This window comes from Medicago truncatula, chromosome 5 (assembly GCF_003473485.1).
Source record: "Medicago truncatula cultivar Jemalong A17 chromosome 5, MtrunA17r5.0-ANR, whole genome shotgun sequence".
Lineage (NCBI taxonomy): Eukaryota > Viridiplantae > Streptophyta > Magnoliopsida > Fabales > Fabaceae > Medicago > Medicago truncatula.
This window is the reverse complement of record NC_053046.1, coordinates 35,660,053-35,681,269: the sequence shown is the minus strand read 5'-3', so window position 1 is coordinate 35,681,269 and position 21,217 is coordinate 35,660,053. Positions and strand designations below refer to the sequence as shown.

At 39.8% G+C, this 21,217-nt stretch overlaps 1 protein-coding gene across 1 annotated transcript; it reads right to left on the bottom strand.

Moving 5' to 3' along the window:
- Positions 1 to 7,581: 7,581 nt before the first annotated feature.
- On the bottom strand, positions 7,582 to 19,970 carry LOC120580685 (uncharacterized). Its single transcript, XM_039834744.1, has 4 exons — positions 16,612 to 19,970; positions 12,889 to 16,348; positions 7,862 to 7,944; positions 7,582 to 7,702 (listed from the first exon to the last, which is right to left on the bottom strand). The coding sequence occupies exons 1-4, from the start codon at positions 19,968 to 19,970 to the stop codon at positions 7,582 to 7,584; spliced, it is 7,023 nt and encodes a 2,340-aa protein (XP_039690678.1).
- Between the last annotated feature and the right edge of the window lie 1,247 nt (positions 19,971 to 21,217).

Genomic DNA, 21,217 nt, shown 5'->3' with positions numbered 1-21,217 from the left:
GTTTCTTTTCTGTTTGTGCTGTTCTGAATTCGGATAGTGATATTAATTACTACTATATGATAACTTAATTATAGTTATATGTAAAGGGTGGAACCAACAATAAATTGATCCAATAATTGATAAGAGATTTTGACCATTAAGCAAGTTAAAATAAAAAAATAAATATAAAGGGTGGAGTTAAAATCTTTGGCCAAACTTTAGGTACCAAACACAACTTAAGGGTGGAATCGAATCCGGTATTTTCAGGTACGTCATTGGAAGGAGCTCCTTGTCATTGGAGTCCAAATAATTTAGTATCAGATCAATTTAAATAGTAGTTAATTTAAGTGACTGACATATAAACCGGTTTTGTGCAAGGGAGTTGATAAAATTCAATCCTAATGTATTATAAGAGGGAAAACAAATACACTATTGTTGAAATTTTGAATGTTAAAAAGGATGGACAGAAGTTATCTGAAATTTAGTACACTGTTATCCGAAAGAAAGGGACAGAAGAATGGAAAAGTGAAGGTTGAAGATTGAAATTTCATGCTTACACATGCTTTTAGGTTTATGTTGGTATCACGTATTCAAATACTAATCAAGACAAATATATTTTAATCATTTTTTAAATGAGAGATGATTTGGTTTTGGTAGGTATGGTTTGATGAGGGGGAGATGGGGACAACAGAATAATTGTGTACCTTTGGAATTTTATCTCGAGAGTTCTTAACAAATCAGACCTCTCCGGTTTTTCTTATAATGGTAGTTGATTCCTCCTTTCCATAAATCAAATTGGGATAAATTGATCAATAAAGATAATTTTTTTATTATTATAATGATAATTTTACTAAGATTTGAGGTACATGGTCAAACTCTTCCCTTTAAATTCTAGTAATTCTATAAAGTTACATCGTCAAACTCTTCCCTTTAAATTTACACCTTATAATCTAGTAATTCTATGAAGTTACATCGTCAAACTCTTCCCTTTAAGTTGACACCTTATGAAAAAAAAACTTAGGTCCTATACTTGCAAGAAATCAAAGTTGTCAAGAACACAACGAAGACAAGATTAAGGTATTACGAACTAAGTAACAATCGATTAGCTTAAGAGTCTCCTTAAACAAAACAAAAAAGAGATTTATGACCTCTAATATCATTAAAAAAAATTAAATACAAGTCGTCAACATCACTCTTCTAATTTTGTTCTACTACACTTAATTTGAATTCCGATTCTCTATTTCCCCCTCTTTTCTCAGCTAGCATATAATATGAAAACGAATCGAATCGAAGATCATTTTCCCGAACATACAAAGTCTAAAACATGAATACATTATAAAATCAAGCTAGCACAAAATTAACTCGACCACAACATTTTCATCAAACGGTTTGCAGCAGGCTGGGTTAAACTAAACACGGATGCTTCTTGCAGTGAAAATGGTCGAGCAGGTTGTGGTGGTATTATTAGGGGTAGCGATAGTGAATGGCTTGGCGGATTTGCTAAAAGCATCGGTGTGTGTGGTGCTTATATGGATGAGTTTTGGGGAGTGCGCGAAAGTTTGAGGTATGCTATAAGCTTGGTTTTTCGTGCGATAAAGTCGAATGTGCACTCGCTGGTGGTTGCTAATGCTCTTATACGTAATGGGAAAGGTTCCTATGGTAAGGTCTCTGAGAAAATTCGTCTTATGATAGGTTTGGCATGGTAAGTTATTCTTAAGCACTCGTATCTTGAAGCTATATAACCAATTGCAAATGCCATAGCCAATTATGGGAGCTCGTTGTTTGGTGACAATTTTTTCAAGTCATGCCCGACGAAGTATACTCTTGTTTATATTTATGGAAAAAAAACTCACTCAACCGCGTTCTTTTTTTTTTTTTTTGAAAGGGATTTTTGTTCATACATGTAAGCATGTGTTCAATGTGTGCATATTTCCAGGTTGATTTTACATTATTTTGTCTAAACTTTAGTGGACATCCTCTTTACTTTTGGTGGGGTGGTTTTGCCTAAAATTTAGACGGTGATTGGTTCAATGTGTACACACGTAGCCATTTTACCCTTTTCCTAGCCTCAATTGGAGTTGGAGCATTTTATGATTTTATCCCCACCGAAAAATTGACAATGATGAAATTGTTAATCCAAGTATTTTTTTTTATTTTTTTTTGCATAATTTTCCGTTTTTAAGAGAAAGATGTTCTAGTGATCCGAAGTTTAACCGAGAGATAAGTAAAATTTGATCAATAATTATTCTACTAAAAAATTGAACTCAAATTCTCAAACAATTCAACTTTCATAAATTTATTAATCAAAGTATATACATTTCACATAGAACCCAATTAAAATCAAGATAATACTATCATTCAAAAAAAAAATCAAGATAATACTATTTTTTTAAAATCTGTCTATCTACGCACTCTCCTTCTTCAAAGCTTCATCAGGTATAATCTCCTCTATTGAATCTTTGTTTATTAATTTTTTTTTGGGGGGGAGTGAGGATAACAGGAAAATTTCTTGGTTAAGTTGGCAAACTGTTTGTTTAAAAAAGGAGTATGGTGGTTTGGGGGTGAGGAAAGTGAAGGAGTTTAACATAGCTTTGTTAGGGAAATGGTGTTGGCGGATGTTGGTAGACAGAGGTGGGTTGTGGTATAGGGTTTTAGCCGCCAGGTATGGCGAGTTAGGTGGCAGGTTGGAGGTTGGGGGCCGGAGAGTTTCTTGTTGGTGGTTGGAGGTGAGTCGTCTTAGGGTGAGGGATGGAGTTGGTGGTAGCGGCTGGTTTTGAGGATCAGGTGTTGAGGAGAGTTGGTGATGGGGCTGATACTTCGTTTTGGTCCGATAGGTGGTTAGGGGAGGTTCCTCTTTGTGTGAGGTTTAGTCGGTTGTTTGAGTTAACAGAGAATAAGTCTATGTCTGTGGCATATTTGCTCTCTGTTGATTCGGAGCGGTGGGGGGAAGTGTGGAGGTGGAGACGTAGGTTATGGCAGTGGGAGGAGGGGTTGCTAGAGGAGTGTAGGGCTTTACTTCTTGATGTTTCCTTGAATCCTAATGTTGCAGATAGCTGGGTGTGGCTTCCGGACCCATCTAGTGGATACACAGTTCGAGGTGCATATAGTTTGTTAGTCTCTCAGGCCGTAGACTATGCTTTGGATTTGGTGTGGCACAAACAGGTTCCCTTGAAGGTTTCCGTTTTTGCGTGGAGGCTCCTTCGTGACCGTTTACCGACAAGGTTAAATTTGATTTCTAGACGGGTGCTATCGCCTGACATGTCTTCGTGTGTTGCTGGGGGTGGTTATCCTGAATCGGCCCAACACCTTTTCTTATCGTGTGATACCTTTGGTTCGATGTGGCATTTGGTGCGAGATTGGATTGGTTGCTATGGGGTGGACACAGATAATATTTCCAATCATTTTTTACAGTTCACTCTTTTGGCAGGTGGTGGTGCTGCTAGACGTTCTTTTATGCAACTTATATGGCTTCTATGTGTCTGGGTTGTTTGGAATGAACGTAATAATCGTCTGTTTAATCATGTGGTTACCCCCATCCCTTGTTTACTTGATAAGGTTAAGTTGATGTCTTTAGGTTGGCTGAAAGCTAAAAAAGCTACCTTTGTTTTTGGCACTCAGCAGTGGTGGTCAAGCCCTCTTGTTTGTTTGGGTATTGGCTAATATCTTTTTGCTGTGTCTTGTTTGTAACCGTTGTAATTCTTGGCTTCTGAGGTAGTCGCAAAAGGCACACGTTGTGCGTTTGGGACTGCCCTATTTCGTATATAATTTCATTTTGGCTTGTTAAAAAAAAATACTATTTTTTAACTTTGTTAACATGATATTATTTTATATTAGGATTTTGAATATTAATGATATGAATTGAATTCTTTATAGGAGAAAAAAAAAAAAAGATAAGCATGTGCACACAGGTGAATAACGAATTATAAAAAGAAAAAAGAATCAATTTTTTTTTTTCTGTTAATATATTTATATTTTAATACTGCTTTTAGTGGATCAAGTGTTACTGCAACTATTTTAGAGATGCGCATACATACATGTCACTTTTGAACTTTTGCGATTTGTAGAGAGTGCGTTGTTTCAACTTTTGAATTTCTTAACACATTTTTTAGTATTCACTCTTTGGATGAAATCAATATATATCTCACCATTTTGTGTGAATTCAATTTTTAAAGTGCAGACCCACAATAATTTAAATCGATAAGAGATTAAGTATTAGAAAGGATGTTTGTGAGAGTTAACTTAAAATCAGGTTTCTGCAGAATCGTGGCACGATGGCTGGGCAACGTGGCACGATGGAGGTTTTAGTTTTTTAGGCAAGGCACTGGAAAAATCGTGGCACGATGGTGCGCTGGCGGATAAAAATAAAACATATTTTTGGGTGCAGATTTGTTACAGATTTTGAGCAGATTTGTTACAGATTTTAAGCGAGACCTTTACTATAAAAATAGACCTTGTATCAGGCTATTTAGAGAGAGAGAGAGAGAGAGATAGAGGGGGCTGAAACAAGGGTTTAGAAAGGCAACAACAAAACTAGGGTTTGTATAGAGTTTGTCTCTTCGGAACAAACACTAGGGTTTGTGGGTTGATTCACCTTGGGAAACACTATTATGATTGGAGTCTCTTGGTTACAGGAAGAGATTGAGACTTTGGGTAGAATTAGGTTTGGAGACTTATTCTTGTAACCCATTGATTTCTCTTTGTAACGTTACTCATCATATAGTGGATCGGAGGGCTGCTCTCTCCCCCAGACTAGGTCAATTTGGACCGAACTGGGTCAACAAATTCTTTTGTGTTCTTCTCTTCTTTGTGTTCTTCTCGCCGTTGTTTTCTACTTTTGGCTTGCATTTAATTGTTCCATACACTTTGATTTTGGTTGCTTGATTATCCCTTGCTCCACACATCAAGTTGTTATTGGTGTGATTTTCATCAAATTCGCAACAATTGGCGCCCACCGTGGGGCAAGGGTCGAAGGATAATTAAGTACCATGGGTTCAAAGTGGGATATCGAGAAGGTTACCGGAGATAACGATTTCGGGTTATGGAAGGTAAAGATGGAAGCGGTGTTAATACAGCAAAAGTGTGAGAAAGCTTTGAAGGGTGAAGGTTCGTTACCGGTCACCATGTCACAAGAGGAGAAGACCGAGATGGTGGACAAGGCCAGGAGTGCCGTTGTCTTGTGCCTCGGGGATAAAGTTTTGAGAGAAGTAGCAAAGGAAGCAACCGCGACATCGATGTGGGCAAAGTTGGAATCTTTGTATATGACAAAGTCTTTGGCTCATCGACAATTCCTAAAGCAACAACTCTACTCATTCAGGATGGTAGAGTCAAAGGCCATCATGGAGCAACTTACGGAGTTCAACAAAATCCTTGATGACTTGGAAAATATTGAGGTGCAACTTGAGGATGAGGATAAAGCTATACTCTTGTTGTGTGCTCTACCAAAATCTTTTGAATCGTTCAAAGATACCATGCTCTATGGCAAGGAAGGCATTGTTACCTTGGAAGAAGTTCAAGCGGCTTTGAGAACCAAGGAGTTGACCAAGTCCAAGGACTTGACTCATGAACACGGTGAGGGCCTAAGTGTCTCAAGAGGGAATGGTGGAGGTAGAGGTAACCGGAGAAAGAGTGGAAACAAGTCAAGGTTTGAATGCTTTAACTGTCACAAGATGGGTCACTTCAAGAAGGATTGTCCGGAGATTAATGGTAACTCCACACAAATTGTCTCTAAGGGTTATGAGGATGCTGGTGCTCTGATGGTGTGGTGTTGTTTGGAGGATGAAGAAGGTGATGTGTCTCACCTTGGGATTGATGCCTAGTGGAGCGGTGATCGTCTGGAGAGACGTTAAACACTCAACATCAGCCTGGAGAGGCGGTGGTAAGAATACTCATGATCTACCTGTTGAGGTGGAGTTTCAAGGTTGAAGACATAGTGGGATGTACGCATTTGCTAGTTGAGGTAGAGTACGCTCAGCGTGAGGTGGAGTTGAACACACCGGTAATGGTACGACTATGAAGACCTTGGGTGCTATGCTCTATGGTGAGCAAGGGATTTCTTCATGAAGTTGGAGAATGTGTAGCACGACTTGCGAGATTACTCTAAAAGAATGCCAAGGGTGATTGGATGCAAGGTGATCTTCAAGGAAGCAGGAGATGTTATGCGTTGAAGATGTTATGGTGAAAGCTTGTGGGACTACCTAAAACTCCTAGTGTAGTTGGACTGCAAGGACTCTTCGAGAAGGCGGAAGATATTCTGATAGCTGAAGTGGTTGAGGTGTATACTTGTGGATTACTCTAAAAGCCAAGGGTGATTGGGTACAAGTAGATCTTCAAGGAAAGCGGGAGATATCTCGTATTGAAGAGGTTATGGTATAGTCTTGTAGGACTACCTGAAATTCCTAGCGTAGTTGGACTACAAGCATCTTCGAGAAGGCGGAAGACATTCCGATGGCTGAAGAGGTTGAGGGTGTAAACTTGTGGAGCTACTTGGAGTAGTGGGAAGCAAGGGTTTGAGCAGCAAGGAGGTTGATGATCGGCATCATCACTGATTTGAAGTCAAGGTGGAGAATTGTGAGAGTTAACTTAAAATCAAGTTTCTGCAGAATCGTGGCACGATGGCTGGGCAACGTGGCACGATGGAGGTTTTAGTTTTTTAGGCAAGGCACTGGAAAAATCGTGGCACGATGGGGTCGCATCGTGGCACGATGGTGCGCTGGCGGATAAAAATAAAACATATTTTTGGGTGCAGATTTGTTACAGATTTTGAGCAGATTTGTTACAGATTTTAAGCGAGACTTTTACTATAAAAATAGACCTTGTATCAGGCTATTTAGAGAGAGAGAGAGAGAGAGAGAGATAGAGGGGGCTGAAACAAGGGTTTAGAAAGGCAACAACAAAACTAGGGTTTGTATAGAGTTTGTCTCTTCGGAACAAACACTAGGGTTTGTGGGTTGATTCACCTTGGGAAACACTATTATGATTGGAGTCTCTTGGTTACGGGAAGAGATTGGGACTTTGGGTAGAATTAGGTTTGGAGACTTATTCTTGTAACCCATTGATTTCTCTTTGTAACGTTACTCATCATATAGTGGATCGGAGGGCTGCTCTCTCCCCCAGACTAGGTCAATTTGGACCGAACTGGGTCAACAAATTCTCTTGTGTTCTTCTCTTCTTTGTGTTCTTCTCGCCGTTGTTTTCTACTTTTGGCTTGTATTTAATTGTTCCATACACTTTGATTTTGGTTGCTTGATTATCCCTTGCTCCACACATCAAGTTGTTATTGGTGTGATTTTCATCGAATTCGCAACAATGTTCGAAAGAGAGTGTTGATAGCATTACTAAAAATAGAATGAAAGAGATTTTAGTTAGCACACCATTTATTCACTACTAGCATATAAGAATTTTTTTTTTCTTTATTTTTTTATCACTTTCACTTATTCTTTGAATTTCTTTTATCACTTTCACTTATTCATTAGTGAAGTACACAACTCCTTTAACTCGTTACATCCTAATTCGGTTCCAACCACTTTTATGCCAAACTTTATTTTTTTAAAACCAAAGGGGAGTGCCAAGACCTTCTAAAAAATGAGTAAACCTAAAATTAGGTCAACCAATCTTACTTTTATCATAATCACTCCTAACTTCAACATGAATAGTATAGTAATAGACAAAAGAGTTCAAAGATAAGCCAATGTTTGCTAAAGCATCAGCACAAGTATTATCCTCCCTATAAATATGAGTAACCACAAAATTCATAATAGATAGCAGGATGAGACAATTATTCCACCTGTTTCTTATTCCTCAAGGCACCTTGTTCGTAGATTTGAAGGCTCTAACCACCAACATTGAATATATTTATAACCACAAATTATTCCAATTTTTTAACTTTGCAAACTCAATAGCTCTCATTGCACCACATAGGTCTGCATAAAAGGAGTTTCCCATTACCAAGAGCTTCAGAAAACCACCCTGAAAAAGAGCTTACTTGTTTCTAAAATCCCCCCACAGGATGCAATTGCAAGTGAAGCAAGTTAGTAGCTTATTTCCTTAGATGCACTTGCATTGCACCACCTCTTCTTTGATTATTTTCTCCTATTCTCCAATCTGACTGCTCCCTTCTACTTCTATTAGTCTTGATCTTTCATTTTCCTTTCTTATTTTTGATATGATCAACATCATTTTTTGAACAATATTGAGCCTAGGTCCATGAATGTTGTGTTTACGAAGATTGTTTTTTCCGTCCAAAAAGGCGTTACCTGCTTGCCTTCCGTTCATGTGTAATTACACACTGTCGCGCCATTTTTCGGACGTCAAAGGCCATTTGATTAGCTTTTGACTCACTTTTTATCTCACGACTGAACAAAATTTTTTTTAAGGGGAAAACGTTCCAAACAACCCATTTTGAAGAGATTTAGGGTTCGGGGGTTGGTTATATTTAGGGAAGGTATTAGCACCCTAAATATTCGTAGTACTCTACGAGAACCTCTTGATTTTATTTAACTTTTTGTGCTTAAACTTGCTTGCTTTTAAAGAGATGAAAATGAAATTGAATTATGAGTTGATAAAGAAAAGAAAATTGATTTTAATTGAAGAGAAAAAAGAAAAATGTTTTTTAGTTGATGATTGAAAAGAGAAAAAAAGAAAATTGTTTTTTAATTGATTTGGAAGGACAAGGTCCTCTGCCTACGTACCCGTGAGGGATCAAAACCTCGTAGTTCGGGGTAGAAATTGACGTTTGATTTGTTTGGTGTTTTTTATATGTTTTGAAAGAGGTTTTGAAATAAAAAGCCAAATGGCAAATGAGAATTGATTTGTGTTTTTTAGATTGAAAGAAATAGACTTGAAGTTGAATTATGATTGATTTGAAATTTGATTAAGAAAAATAAAAGAACGATCACTTGATTGGAGAATCAAGGTTTGTAATGAAAAAATATTTTTGTGATTTGTTATTTGAATGTTTTTGTGGTTTTGGAATAAAGATATGAAAATTATATAAGCAGAATGAGAAAAATGAAGTTAAGCTGAATTGTGAAATTATTTTAACATGGACCAGAATATTCTGGAGAATAATTAAGTTAAACAAAAAATAAATAAATATTAACATTTAAGTTTGGACCAGAGCACTCTGGATTAACAAAAATATAATATTAACAGTTACTTTAGGACCAGAGCACTCTGGATTAATTTAATTAACAATGACCAGAGCACTCTAGAGAATAATTAAATTAAACAAAAATATAATATTAATAGTTAATATAGGACCAGAGCACTCTGGATTAATTTAATTAACAAGGACCAGATTGTTCTGGAGAATAACTAAATTAAGCAAGAATATAATATTAACAGGTAATTAGGACCAGAGCACTCTGGATTAACAGATAGAGCGAGAATTAAAATGCATGAAAAAGAAATTAGAAAAATGAGATGCTGGGGGTGTGTGAGCAGTAAAGGGGGTGCAGAAAATAAAATGAGGAGGATTGGGCCTTGGGGAACAAATCTCGGCCGTTGATTTGATCAACGGCCTTGATTGGATCTGTTGAAGAAGAGGGGTATAAATACCCATTCTTTCCTTTTTTCTCCCATTTCTTTTTTTTCTTCTCTCTCTTCACTCTCTTTTTCTCTCACGTACTCTCTCTTCTCTCTCTTCTTATCTTCTTTTTTTTTTTTTTTTGTGATGAAGTTTCCGGTGAGTGTTGAAGAACACCACCATGAAACTCAGTTTCCGGCGCGGTGGCCGGCGAGTTGTCGCGGCGGCGCCACCGCGCCGGAGTCAAAAACTCCTCTTTTTTTTGATTTTTTTTTTGTCCTCTCTCCTTCTTTTCTCTCCTTCTTTCCGATTTTTAACTCAAAAATGCTCAAAACCCAACGGTTTGACCTAGATCTAAAAGGAAAGAAATATTACTTTTTTGGTAGATCCGGTTTGAATTCGAAACCGAAAGTGGTATGGTTTGGATTTGATGGTTTGTTGTGCTAGAGTTATGTTTTATGACGGTTTGGTGATGGTTACTGAGTTTGATTTTGTTATTACGTGTTTGTGGGTTGATTGGTGTTGAGTTACGGCTGTTTTTGAGATTTGTTTGTGGCTTGTGTTGGTAACTGATGTTATAGCGCTGACAGTGTTTGGTATGGCGGTACGGTGTTGAACTATGGTTTTGGTGTTTGGAATTTTTGTGTTACTGGACTCTGTTGATTTCTTGCAGGTGAGAAATGTTGTGTCTGTGTGCTTAGCCGTGGAATGTTTCTCTTGTTGGGCCCCCCTTTTCTTGGCTGCATCTGTGTTTGTATATATAGAGCTTGAAATGAGCAAAATTTTTGTTGCTTGGAGAGGAGACATTACAGCCTGTTTTTAGTTGTTTGTGAGCTGTGTTTGGGACATTATCGGACCAAATTTTGATTTATTTTTGGACATTAAAAAAATGAAATTAAAGGACTAAGGATAAATAAAACAAAAATAAGATAAAATAAAGGTTAAAAAAAAAATGAATTTAAAATTAATAAAAGATGGAAATTAAAATTAAATGAAAATTGAGAGAAGAGGGCCCGACTCGGAATCAACTATGAGGTATTTTAAAATACCTCCCTGCCGAAATTTTTGCTCGAAAGGCTGAGACCGGTCGGAGTTAAATGACACGTGTCAAGCTGTCTTAGGTCAAAAATTGGGGTATGACAGATGCCCCTATTTAAGTTTCTTCGTCCGAAGATTCGAAGATGGAATCTTTGAATTGACAGGTCGAAGAGACTTAAATACAGAGTACACCATTTTTGACCTAAGATGCTATGAATGCATTTGATGCAAGAATGAGTGCATGATGACATAGGTGACTCGACTGGAATGAGAAACAACAATAAGATACCCAACACTCGCTAGAGAAAGGGATCCTGACTCCGCTAGGGGAATGTAGTTTCACTGGGGAAAATGATTGTCTACTACCTGTATGATAGGTGATTGAAATTAACTAGTGACATCACTGGCACAGCTTCACGCCAGGGATGACACTTTGAAATTGAAAATTGAAATGGAAATTGACTAGTGTCATGACTAGAACGGCTTTACGCCGGGAATGACACTTTTGTAATTGAAAATTGAAATTGACTGGAAACGGGTTCAAGCTGTCCTTTTGTAGGAAACTTGCCGCTTGAAATTGAATGAAAATAGGTTCAAGCTGTCCTTTTGTCGGAAACTTGCCGCTTGAAATTGACTGAAAATAGATTCAAGCTGTCCTTTTGTCAGAAACTTGCCGCTTGAAATTGACTGAAAAATAGATTCAAGCTGTCCTTTGTCGGAAACTTGCCGCTTGAAATTGAATGAAAAATAGATTGAAGCTGTCCTTTTGTCGGAAACTTGCCGCTTGAAATTGACTGAAAAATAGATTCAAGCTGTCCTTTTGTCGGAAACTTGCCGCTTGAAATTGAATGAAAAATAGATTCAAGCTGTCCTTTTGTCGGAAACTTGCCGCTTGAAATTGAATGAAAATAGATTCAAGCTGTCCTTTTGTCGGAATCTTGCCGCTTGAAATTGACTGAAAATAGATTCAAGCTGTCCTTTTGTCGGAAACTTGCCGCTTGAAATTGACTGAAAAGTATATTCAAGTTGTCCCTTTATCAGAAACTTGCCGCTTGAAATTGAATGAAAATAGATTCAAGCTGTCCTTTTGTCGGAAACTTGCCGCTTGAAATTGATTGATTCGTGACATCTCTTGACCGGACACACTGGGGATGACACCTTTGATGTAAATGATGATTACAAGCTGTTCATTTGTTAGAACTTGCCACTTGACATAATGATGAAACGAGGACCGAACTGAGGGGATATTATCAAACAAAACTTTGTGCGATTGATGCAACCATGTACGAATGATGCGATGCATATGTTGTATAAGAATGTATGAAAGTGTTGATGCATGGATGTCTGGGTGTATGAATGTATTAACGTCCGAAAGCATGAATGTATTTATTGTATATGATAGATGGACTCGATGAGACAAGACAAGACTTGGTAAGGTGGAAATTGGACTGACATCACAGTACTATACACTAGGCGAACTTCCTTGGAAATGACCTCATTGGGGACAAAATATCAAACATATGCCTTATGGGGACGAAACCCATTAAAAGTCTGGAAAAAGTCGCCATTTGTAAGCTGATACATAATGTTCTTCTATTGACACACTTCCGTCGTTGTGCCCATTTTTTTTTTTTGAATTTTCAACAGCGTCCAATTATGCTTGTCTGGTGGGGTCTAATCATTCTTTGAGGAACGTGCTGACGCATGCTTCTTTCACTCTCAAATCCTAATATGTACTTGTGCATTTATGCCTTTTTAAAAGACATGGAAAAAAGTTTTTTTTTTTTTTTTTTTTTTTTTTTTTTTTTTTAGAGTTCTACTTCGAAATATTATCATCAAACAATGGAAAGAACTTTAAAAATAGAATAAAAGGGGAATTTCAAACAGAAGGGCCATAGGCTCGAGTATTATTGATTTGAATGACAGCCTGCAGATGGCATGACTTCATGGATTTTTTTTTTTTTTTTTTTTTTTTTTAAATTTAAAAAAAATGGTAATTTTAAAATGGGAAGGTACATTGAATTTCATAACCCCCATTCCCCCTTACAACTCTTGAATTCTACTGCTTTTGATGCTTCAGATTTGGAGATTCTTTGATAGTAAACATGTCCCAAGTGGATTGTGCCTGACTGGATGCAGTTACTTTGTCTTTTTCTTTTTATCCTTAACTTTTGCATAGACCGCCCTTTCGGGTTTTTAGCCTACCAGGATAATGATTTCTGTTTAATGTCTCTAATTTTTTGCTTGAGCCGCCCTTTCGGGTTTTCAGCCCACCGAGACGCTCATTTTTGCCTAAGCCGCCCTTTTCGGGTTTTCGACTTACCGAGCTGTTCTTATAACTTTTAGACAAAGTATTTCTTGACTGCATCTGTGTTCACAGGACGTGGAAGTTCTTCACCATCCATGGTTTGAAGAGTCATGGCACCGCCTGAGTAAGCTTTCTTGACAACATACGGGCCTTCATAGTTAGGCGTCCACTTGCCCCTAGAGTCGGGTTGGAAAGTCAAGATCCTTTTGAGCACAAGATCACCTTCTTTGAATTCACGGGGATGAACTTTCTTGTCAAAAGCCTGCTTCATCCTCTTTTGATACAACTGACCATGACAAAGAGCAGACATGCGCTTTTCTTCAATCAGATTCAATTGGTCATACCTACTTTGAACCCACTCAGCCTCTGATAATTCGGCCTCCATTAAAACTCGTATCGAAGGAATCTCAACTTCTATGGGAAGTACTGCCTCCATGCCATATACCAAAGAGAAAGGGGTTGCCCCTGTTGATGTGCGTACAGACGTACGATATCCATGTAATGCAAAGGGAAGCATCTCATGCCAATCTTTATAAGTCACCACCATCTTCTGGATGATCTTCTTTATATTTTTGTTTGCAGCTTCGACAGCACCATTCATCTGAGGTCTGTAAGGCGAAGAATTATGGTGTTCGATCTTGAAATCATCACACAATTCTTTCATCATCTTGTTGTTCAGATTCGTCCCATTATCTGTAATGATCCGGCTAGGAACACCATAGCGGCAAATAATATGATTCTTGATAAACTTGACTACCACCTGCTTGGTCACATTAGCATAGGATGCAGCTTCAACCCACTTGGTGAAATAGTCAATAGCCACTAGAATGAAGCGGTGTCCATTTGAAGCTTTGGGTTCAATTCTTCCAATCATGTCAATGCCCCACATAGAGAACGGCCATGGAGAGGAAAGAACATTGAGTGCAGTCGGCGGCACGTGAATCTTATCGGCATAGATTTGACACTTATAACACTTCTTGGCATGCTTGTAACAGTCGGCTTCCATTGTCATCCAGTAATAACCTGCTCTCAATATCTTTTTGGCCATTGTATGTCCGCTAGAATGAGTTCCGAAGGATCCTTCGTGTATTTCATGCATCAATAAGTCTGCCTCATGTTTGTCAACACATCTGAGCAACACCATATCGAAGTTTCTTTTATATAAAATGTCCCCGTTCAGGAAGAAATTGACAGACAATCTTCTTAGAGTCTTCTTGTCTTTACTGGATGCTCCGAGTGGATACTCTTGCCTTTGAAGGAAACATTTGATATCGTGGAACCATGGCTTGTCATCAACAACTTCTTCAGTGGCGAATACATGAGCGGGTCTCTCAAGACGTCTGATATGGATCAACGGCACTTCATTCCGACGATTTACTTGGTACATTGAAGACAAAGTAGCCAGAGCATCCGCCATCTGGTTTTCATCACGAGGAATATGGTGTAGCTCGACTTTGTTGAAGAAGGTCAGTAATCGTCTTGCATAGTCTTTGTAGGGAACCAGGCCGGGGTGACGAGTCTCCCATTCTCCTGTGATTTGATTGATTACAAGGGCTGAGTCACCATAAATGTCGAGGTTCTTGATTCTCAGATCGATGGCTTCTTCGATACCCATGATACACGCTTCGTACTCTGCCATGTTGTTTGTACAGTCGAACGTTAGCCTGGCCGTGAAGGGGATGTGTGCACCTTTAGGAGTGACAATGATTGCCCCAATTCCGCTACCATAAGCATTAACAGCCCCGTCGAATATTAGACCCCATTTTGATTCAGGATCTGGACCTTCCCCGAGTAGCGGTTCGTCACAATCTTTCATCTTCAAATACATAATCTCTTCATCAGGAAAGTCGAACTTGATGGGCTGATAGTCTTCAATTGGTTGGTGAGCCAAGTGATCAGCAAGGATACTGCCTTTGATCGCTTTCTGGGTACGATACTCAATATCATATTCGGATAGTAACATCTGCCACCGGGCAATTCTTCCTGTCAAAGCAGGTTTCTCAAAGATGTACTTGATCGGATCCATCTTAGATATCAACCAAGTAGTATGACTAATCATATAGTGACGGAGACGTTTGGCAGCCCAGACTAGTGCGCAACAGGTCTTCTCGAGCATGGAATAGCGAGATTCACAGTCAGTAAACTTCTTGCTCAAATAATAAATGGCATGCTCCTTTCTTCCGGTTTCATCTTGTTGTCCGAGCACACAACCCATGGAATCTTCCAGTACAGTTAGGTACATGATTAGTGGTCTTCCTTCAACTGGAGGGATGAGAATCGGAGGTTCTAGTAAGTACACTTTGACGCTATCAAAGGCTTTCTGGCAATCTTCTGTCCAAACAATCCCTTGATCTTTGCGGAGGAGTCTGAATATCGGCCCACATGTTGCAGTCATATGAGAAATGAAACGGGAGATGTAATTCAGTCGTCCGAGAAACCCCCTTACTTGTTTTTCTGTTTGTGGAGCTGGCATTTCTCTGATGGCTTTGACCTTGTCTGGATCTACTTCAATACCTTTCTGACTAACAATAAAGCCCAGAAGCTTTCCAGATCTAACACCAAAAGTACATTTGTTGGGATTCAGGCGAAGTCTGTACTTTCTTAGCCGTTGGAACATCTTTAGCAAATACTCAACATGTTGTTCTTCAGTGATTGACTTGACGATCATGTCATCCACATAAACCTCAATCTCTTTGTGTATCATGTCGTGAAAGATAGTAGTCATACCCCTTTGATAAGTAGCTCCTGCATTGATCAAACCGAACGGCATTACTCTGTAACAGAAAGTGCCCCAAGGTGTGATGAAAGACGTCTTCTCTCTGTCTTCGGGTGCCATCTTGATCTGATTGTAACCGGAGAAACCATCCATGAAGGAGAACACTTTGGATTTTGCAGTGCTGTCAACCAGTACATCAATATGAGGTAATGGGAAATCATCTTTGGGACTAGCTTTGTTAAGGTCACGGTAATCAACACACATTCTGACTTTGCCATCCTTCTTCGGAACAGGCACTATGTTGGCTAGCCATTGAGGGTATTTTGATGTAACGAGAAAACCTGCATCGATCTGTTTTTGCACTTCCTCTTTGATCTTGAGGGCCATATCAGGACGGGTTCTTCTCAATTTCTGCTTGACCGGCGGACATTCGGGCTTCAAAGGCAAATGGTGTACCACAATATCAGTATCCAGACCTGGCATATCTCGGTACGACCAAGCGAACACATCAACATATTCTTTGAGAAGCTCTATCACTCGCTCCTTGACACTTACCTCAAGTGATGCCCCAATCTTGACCTCCTTCTTGTCTTCTTCGGTACCCAAGTTGATTGCTTCTAATTCTTCCCCATAAGGCTGAATGGTCTTTCTTTCTTGTTCAAGTAGCCGGGAGATTTCGTCGGAAATCTCTTCATTCTCTTCTTCTTCCGCCTCATACACAGGGAACTCAAAGTTGGGAGAGATCATAGGGCTATGTTGTTCAACGGGTTCATTGGGTTTTAATCTGCATATATGATTGATGATTTTTTTAGAAAACAAGTAAGTGCAGATTTTTAGAAGGTGATTATATTTTCGGTTTTTTGTATTACCATTTTTCTAAAAACATAAAAGAAAGTAAGGCAAAAGGTCGGGAACAAAACGACATTTTTATTTGATTGATGATAAATTCTTGAAGCAAAAAGCCCTAGATAGATTCACTTTCGCTTGGGGCGGGGCGAAAGGATTTTCTCTTTAAAAAAGCATAAAAGACAAAACAAAGTGCATTACTTGGATAAATGAGCAATAAAAGGAACATCTACAGCAACCCAATTGTGGCTAGACCCTCCTTGTGTCACAAAGCTTCGTGGCACTCTTTCGGGATTATCTTCAATGATTGCATGAATGAACCCAGAGCTGTGGAAAGTACCTCTGATTGGTTCGACAACGATCTTAGGCTTGGACAAATCAGCTGATGGGCAGAAACCCAGTCCTTCTCGGCGCTTGTTCTCTGGCAGTTCTATCAACTTTCCCCAGCTGGGAGAGCCTCCAGCTTGTATCACTTTTTGAGCATCTTTTAGAGAAGAAATAGATGCCTCACTCTTCTTGGTACTCTCTTCTTCCATGATAAATCCCTGAAAAGGCGTCCCTTCAACACTATCGGCCCCAATGAAAGAGAAAGACGACAAATGGCTTACTAACAAAGCCTCTTCACCATTCACAGTTACTAGCTTCCCATTCTTCACAAACTTTAACTTCTGATGCAAGGTAGACGTTACTGCCCCCGCTTCATGAATCCAGGGTCGGCCTAGTAAACAGCTGTAGGATGCTTGGATGTCCATCACTTGAAAAGTAATCTGGAAATCCTGTGGCCCAATTGTAATAGGCAGAATCACCTCTCCGAGAACATTCTTCCTCGAACCATCAAAAGCTTTCACCATTACTCCACTTTGTCTCAAAGGCGTACCTTTGTAAGTAAGCTGATCATAGGTCGTTTTGGCCATTACATTTAACGATGACCCGGTATCTACCAACACATTTGACAAAGCATCAGTCTTGCAGTTCACAGATATATGTAATGCCAAATTATGGTTCCTTCCTTCCTCTGGGAGCTCTTCGTCACTGAAACTCAGATTGTTGCATGCAGTGATATTCCCCACTATTCCATCGAATTGTCCCACAGTCACATCATGGTCTACAAAAGCTTGCTCCAAGACTTTCATCAAAGCTCCCTTATGAGCCTCAGAATTCAGCAATAAAGACATTATGGATATTTTTGACGGAGTCTGCATCAGTTGATCAACCACTTTGTACTCACTTTTCTTTATCAGCTTGAGAATCTCGTCAAAATCAGAACATGACTTGGTCCCACTAGTCTGACCCACATCTTTGATTGCACCGGAATCTTTAGTTCGGGTTTCTTCAATCACCGGAGCGTCAACTTTCTTTGGAAACACTAGAGGGATAACACGCCCATTTCTCAGTATTCTACTATCTTCGGCAATATTTCCCACAGAAGGCAAAGGTGGTATTGGAACTTCACGACCACCTTCTATCATAGTGGCATTGTACTTGTAAGGAATTGCCTTCTCAGAAGTATAAGGTATTGGACCAGGCAAGCAAATCACTAAAGGAGCATCTACTGACTTCCGACTGTCGTAAAATATCTCCAAAGGCTCTTCAGGAGTTATAACACATACATTGTCACATTTTCTTTCAACAACCAGTTCTCCTTGGTTCAAAAGTCCTTGAATATCATCTTTTACTTTCTGACAACCCCAGGGGTTCAGAAGGCACTCGTTGCAGCCATCATGATCATGTTTAAAGAGGTTTACTTTGCATAACTTGGCATGTAATGGGACCAAAGGTGTTCGGATTTGTTGAACGTCGAGAATATGGTGAGTCTCTTGGCAATCTTCGACCATGTTGACAGTTGCAGCACCATGGTTTGGCAATGGATTGGTTTGAATATTTGGCGCTGAGTCTGTGAAGGTTATCTTCTTTTCTTTGATTAGCCTCTGTACTGCATACTTAAAGGCATAACAACTTTCAATATTATGACCTGGGGCCCCTTGATGGAAATCACAAGTCTGATCAGGTCTGTACCATGCTGGCAGTCTTTCTGGTACTGGAGGAGGAGGCCTGGTTTGAACCAAGTTATTTCTGAGTAATCCTGGAAGTAACTCCGCATAGGTGACGGGAATTGGGTCAAATTGCATTCTTTGTGGTCGAGGTTGCTGTTGTTGATAGGGATGTGGGGGATTTTGTTGATATGGTTGTTGTTGGTATGGACGTTGCTGGTATGGTTGTTGGGGATATTGTTGAGGATGTTGAGGATATTGTGGGAATTGAGGCTGGCTATTTGGGGGATGAATAATATTGGCAGCAGGTGCGATGGCAGCAATGTGTTGATAGGTTGGATAAGTTTGCTGAGGCCTTCCTTGGGCCACCATACTAACCTCATGTTCTTTCTTTCTCGGGATGTGGTTGCCATATTTCTTGGTTCCACTGGTAGAAACTCCATCTTTTACTAAACGTCCTTCTCGGACTCCTTCTTCCAACTGCACACCCATGCCAACCATTTCAGCAAAGTTTTTGGGCGTACTTCCGACCATCTTCTCGTAGTAGAACTGACTGAGAGTTTTTAAGAAAAGTTTGGTCATTTCCTTCTCTTCTATACGTGGGCTGACTTGGGCAGCAACATCTCTCCACCGCTGAGCATACTCTTTGAATGTTTCTTTGACCCCCTGAGTCATGGCCTGAAGATCACTTCGGTCTGGAGCCATATCTACATTGTAATTGTATTGTTCCACAAAAGCTTCACACAGATCATGGAAAGTTTGGATCTTTGTTTTGTCCAGATTCATGTACCACTTTGAGGCGGGACTAGCCAAGCTCTCCTGGAAGTAATAAATAAGGACCTGATCGTCCTTAGCATACGCGGACATCCTTCTTGCATACATTGTTAGATGTTCCTCAGGGCAGGAGTTCCCTTTATACTTCTCAAAATCTGGGACCTTGAACTTATGAGGTATCTGGACGTTTGGCACCAAACAGAGGTCATAAGCAGTTTTTCCAAATCTTTCTTTTCCGCGGAGAGCTTTCATCTCACGGTACATCTCATCATACTTCTCTTGTAAATCCTCCACTTGACCATAGGCCTTCATACTCCTTGAATGGAAGATGGGTTCTTCATTTTGTGGAGCAGTGTGAATCATAGGTGCTGAGTAAGTCATGACAACTGGGGGAGCTCTTACAGGAGGCGGAGGGACATGAGTCACTTGATGAGTAGGCATCTGAGCTTCACAAGCAATGGGACGAAGTATTTCGCCAGCAGTAAAAGGCGGGAACCAAGGCACGGAGAGTTGTGGAGCAGAGTGTGTCGGAGTGTCAGCACATATTGTCCATTCAGGGATGGCAGAGGAAGATGCTTCAGCCTGAGTATTGGTGGGCGGTGGAGGAGCTCGTGTTTGTGCATGAATTTGTGCTTGAGCTTGTGCTAGAGCATGAGCTTGAGCCTGAGCCTGAGCTTGCTCTTGGGTCCGCATATCTGCCATCGTCTTCATCATTTCAACCATTTCGTCCATCTTAGTCTGCATGGCTGCCACTTCTTCACGGAGCGCCCGATTCTCTTGCTCGAGAAAATCCATCTTTCTTTTAACAGTTGCACGAGTGTAATGAGTACGAGTAGACTTGTAGTGGATGCGCGGTGCCACCTTTGAAACGAGCTGACCTTTGATTGGAGAAGAAAATTTGTGTGAGACTTGGATTTGAGACTATGAAATGCAAGATGATGCATGATATGCTTATGCAAAAATAGACACATTTTATTTTTTTATTTTTTTTTTTTATCGAAGGACTTATAAAAGCTATTTTGTAAACATTATAAAGAGATAGAGGATAGACTTATAAAGATAATTCCCTTTTTACAAACTGAGCCAAGGGATAGACTCCAAAGTTCATAAAAGAAAGCGAAAACATAAAAGATAAGAACATTTTGGGAAATTCTTGAGCCCCTGAAGTAGACTACTCCTCGGAATCTGAATGCGCGTCCTTGAAAAAGTCCCAACGCTCCTTTGCGCTGATAAATTGTGCGAGCCTTGTGCTCTGAGCTTGGATCTGAGCATCTTTTTCAACTATTTGTTGCTTTTGCTTGCGAATCTCATGATCCTGTTGTTCTATTTTACCACTCATAGTTTCCATCTTGAGCATAGCTTCATCATACTTTCTTTTCCAAATGGCACCTACACAGTTTGATTCAGCCAATTCCTCTTGGCACTCTCCCACAGTCTCAGGAGCCAAGGGTAAGGATGGTGCTGGGGTAGTTGAAGATAGGTATCTTGGGAGGTGATAGGGTAGGACTAGACTTGAAGCTCTATTAATGACCCATTGAGTGTGAGATCCTTGTGAAAAGTCTGATTTCTTCGCCAATTGGCTTCTGCTAAGTCTGCGAATAGCACGCCAAGCCTGAACAAATTTTCCTCTCTTGTTTGTGGGATCTTCATGGTTAAAGTAGAATTCACCCTCTAAGTAGATGCTATCCGGTTTAGTTTCCATTGGGCATCCATACTGACGTTTGGCAAGGATAGGGTTGTAACTGATTCCTCCTTGCATACCGAGAAGGGGTACGTTTGAGTATTCTCCACAACTGACAATGATGTTTCTGAAGTTATGGGTGGCGTGGTACCAGGCTATGTCAGATGGAGTGAGGGACATGATTCTTTTAGACCAAGAGAGATTTCTTGGATTGGCTTGAAAGGAATGGGTTTGGGGTAAATGAGAGGTAAACCATTTGTATAGTAAAGGTGCACAACCGAGGATAGTCCCACGACCTACCTGGTTCCGATCGTGTATGGAATGGTACATATCGGCTAACAATGTGGGGACAGGGTTCTTT

Excerpts from the sequence above, each read along its gene's own strand:
- LOC120580685 (XM_039834744.1), bottom strand. The coding sequence starts at position 19,970 with ATGGATTTTCTCGAGCAAGAGAATCGGGCGCTCCGTGAAGAAGTGGCA. Across the intron at positions 16,349-16,611 it reads TTTATTGCTCATTTATCCAA|ATTAAAACCCAATGAACCCG; the intron begins GTAATGCACTTT and ends TCATATATGCAG. Across the intron at positions 7,945-12,888 it reads ATGCAGTCAAGAAATACTTT|GGTGGTTTTCTGAAGCTCTT; the intron begins GTCTAAAAGTTA and ends GCTCTTTTTCAG.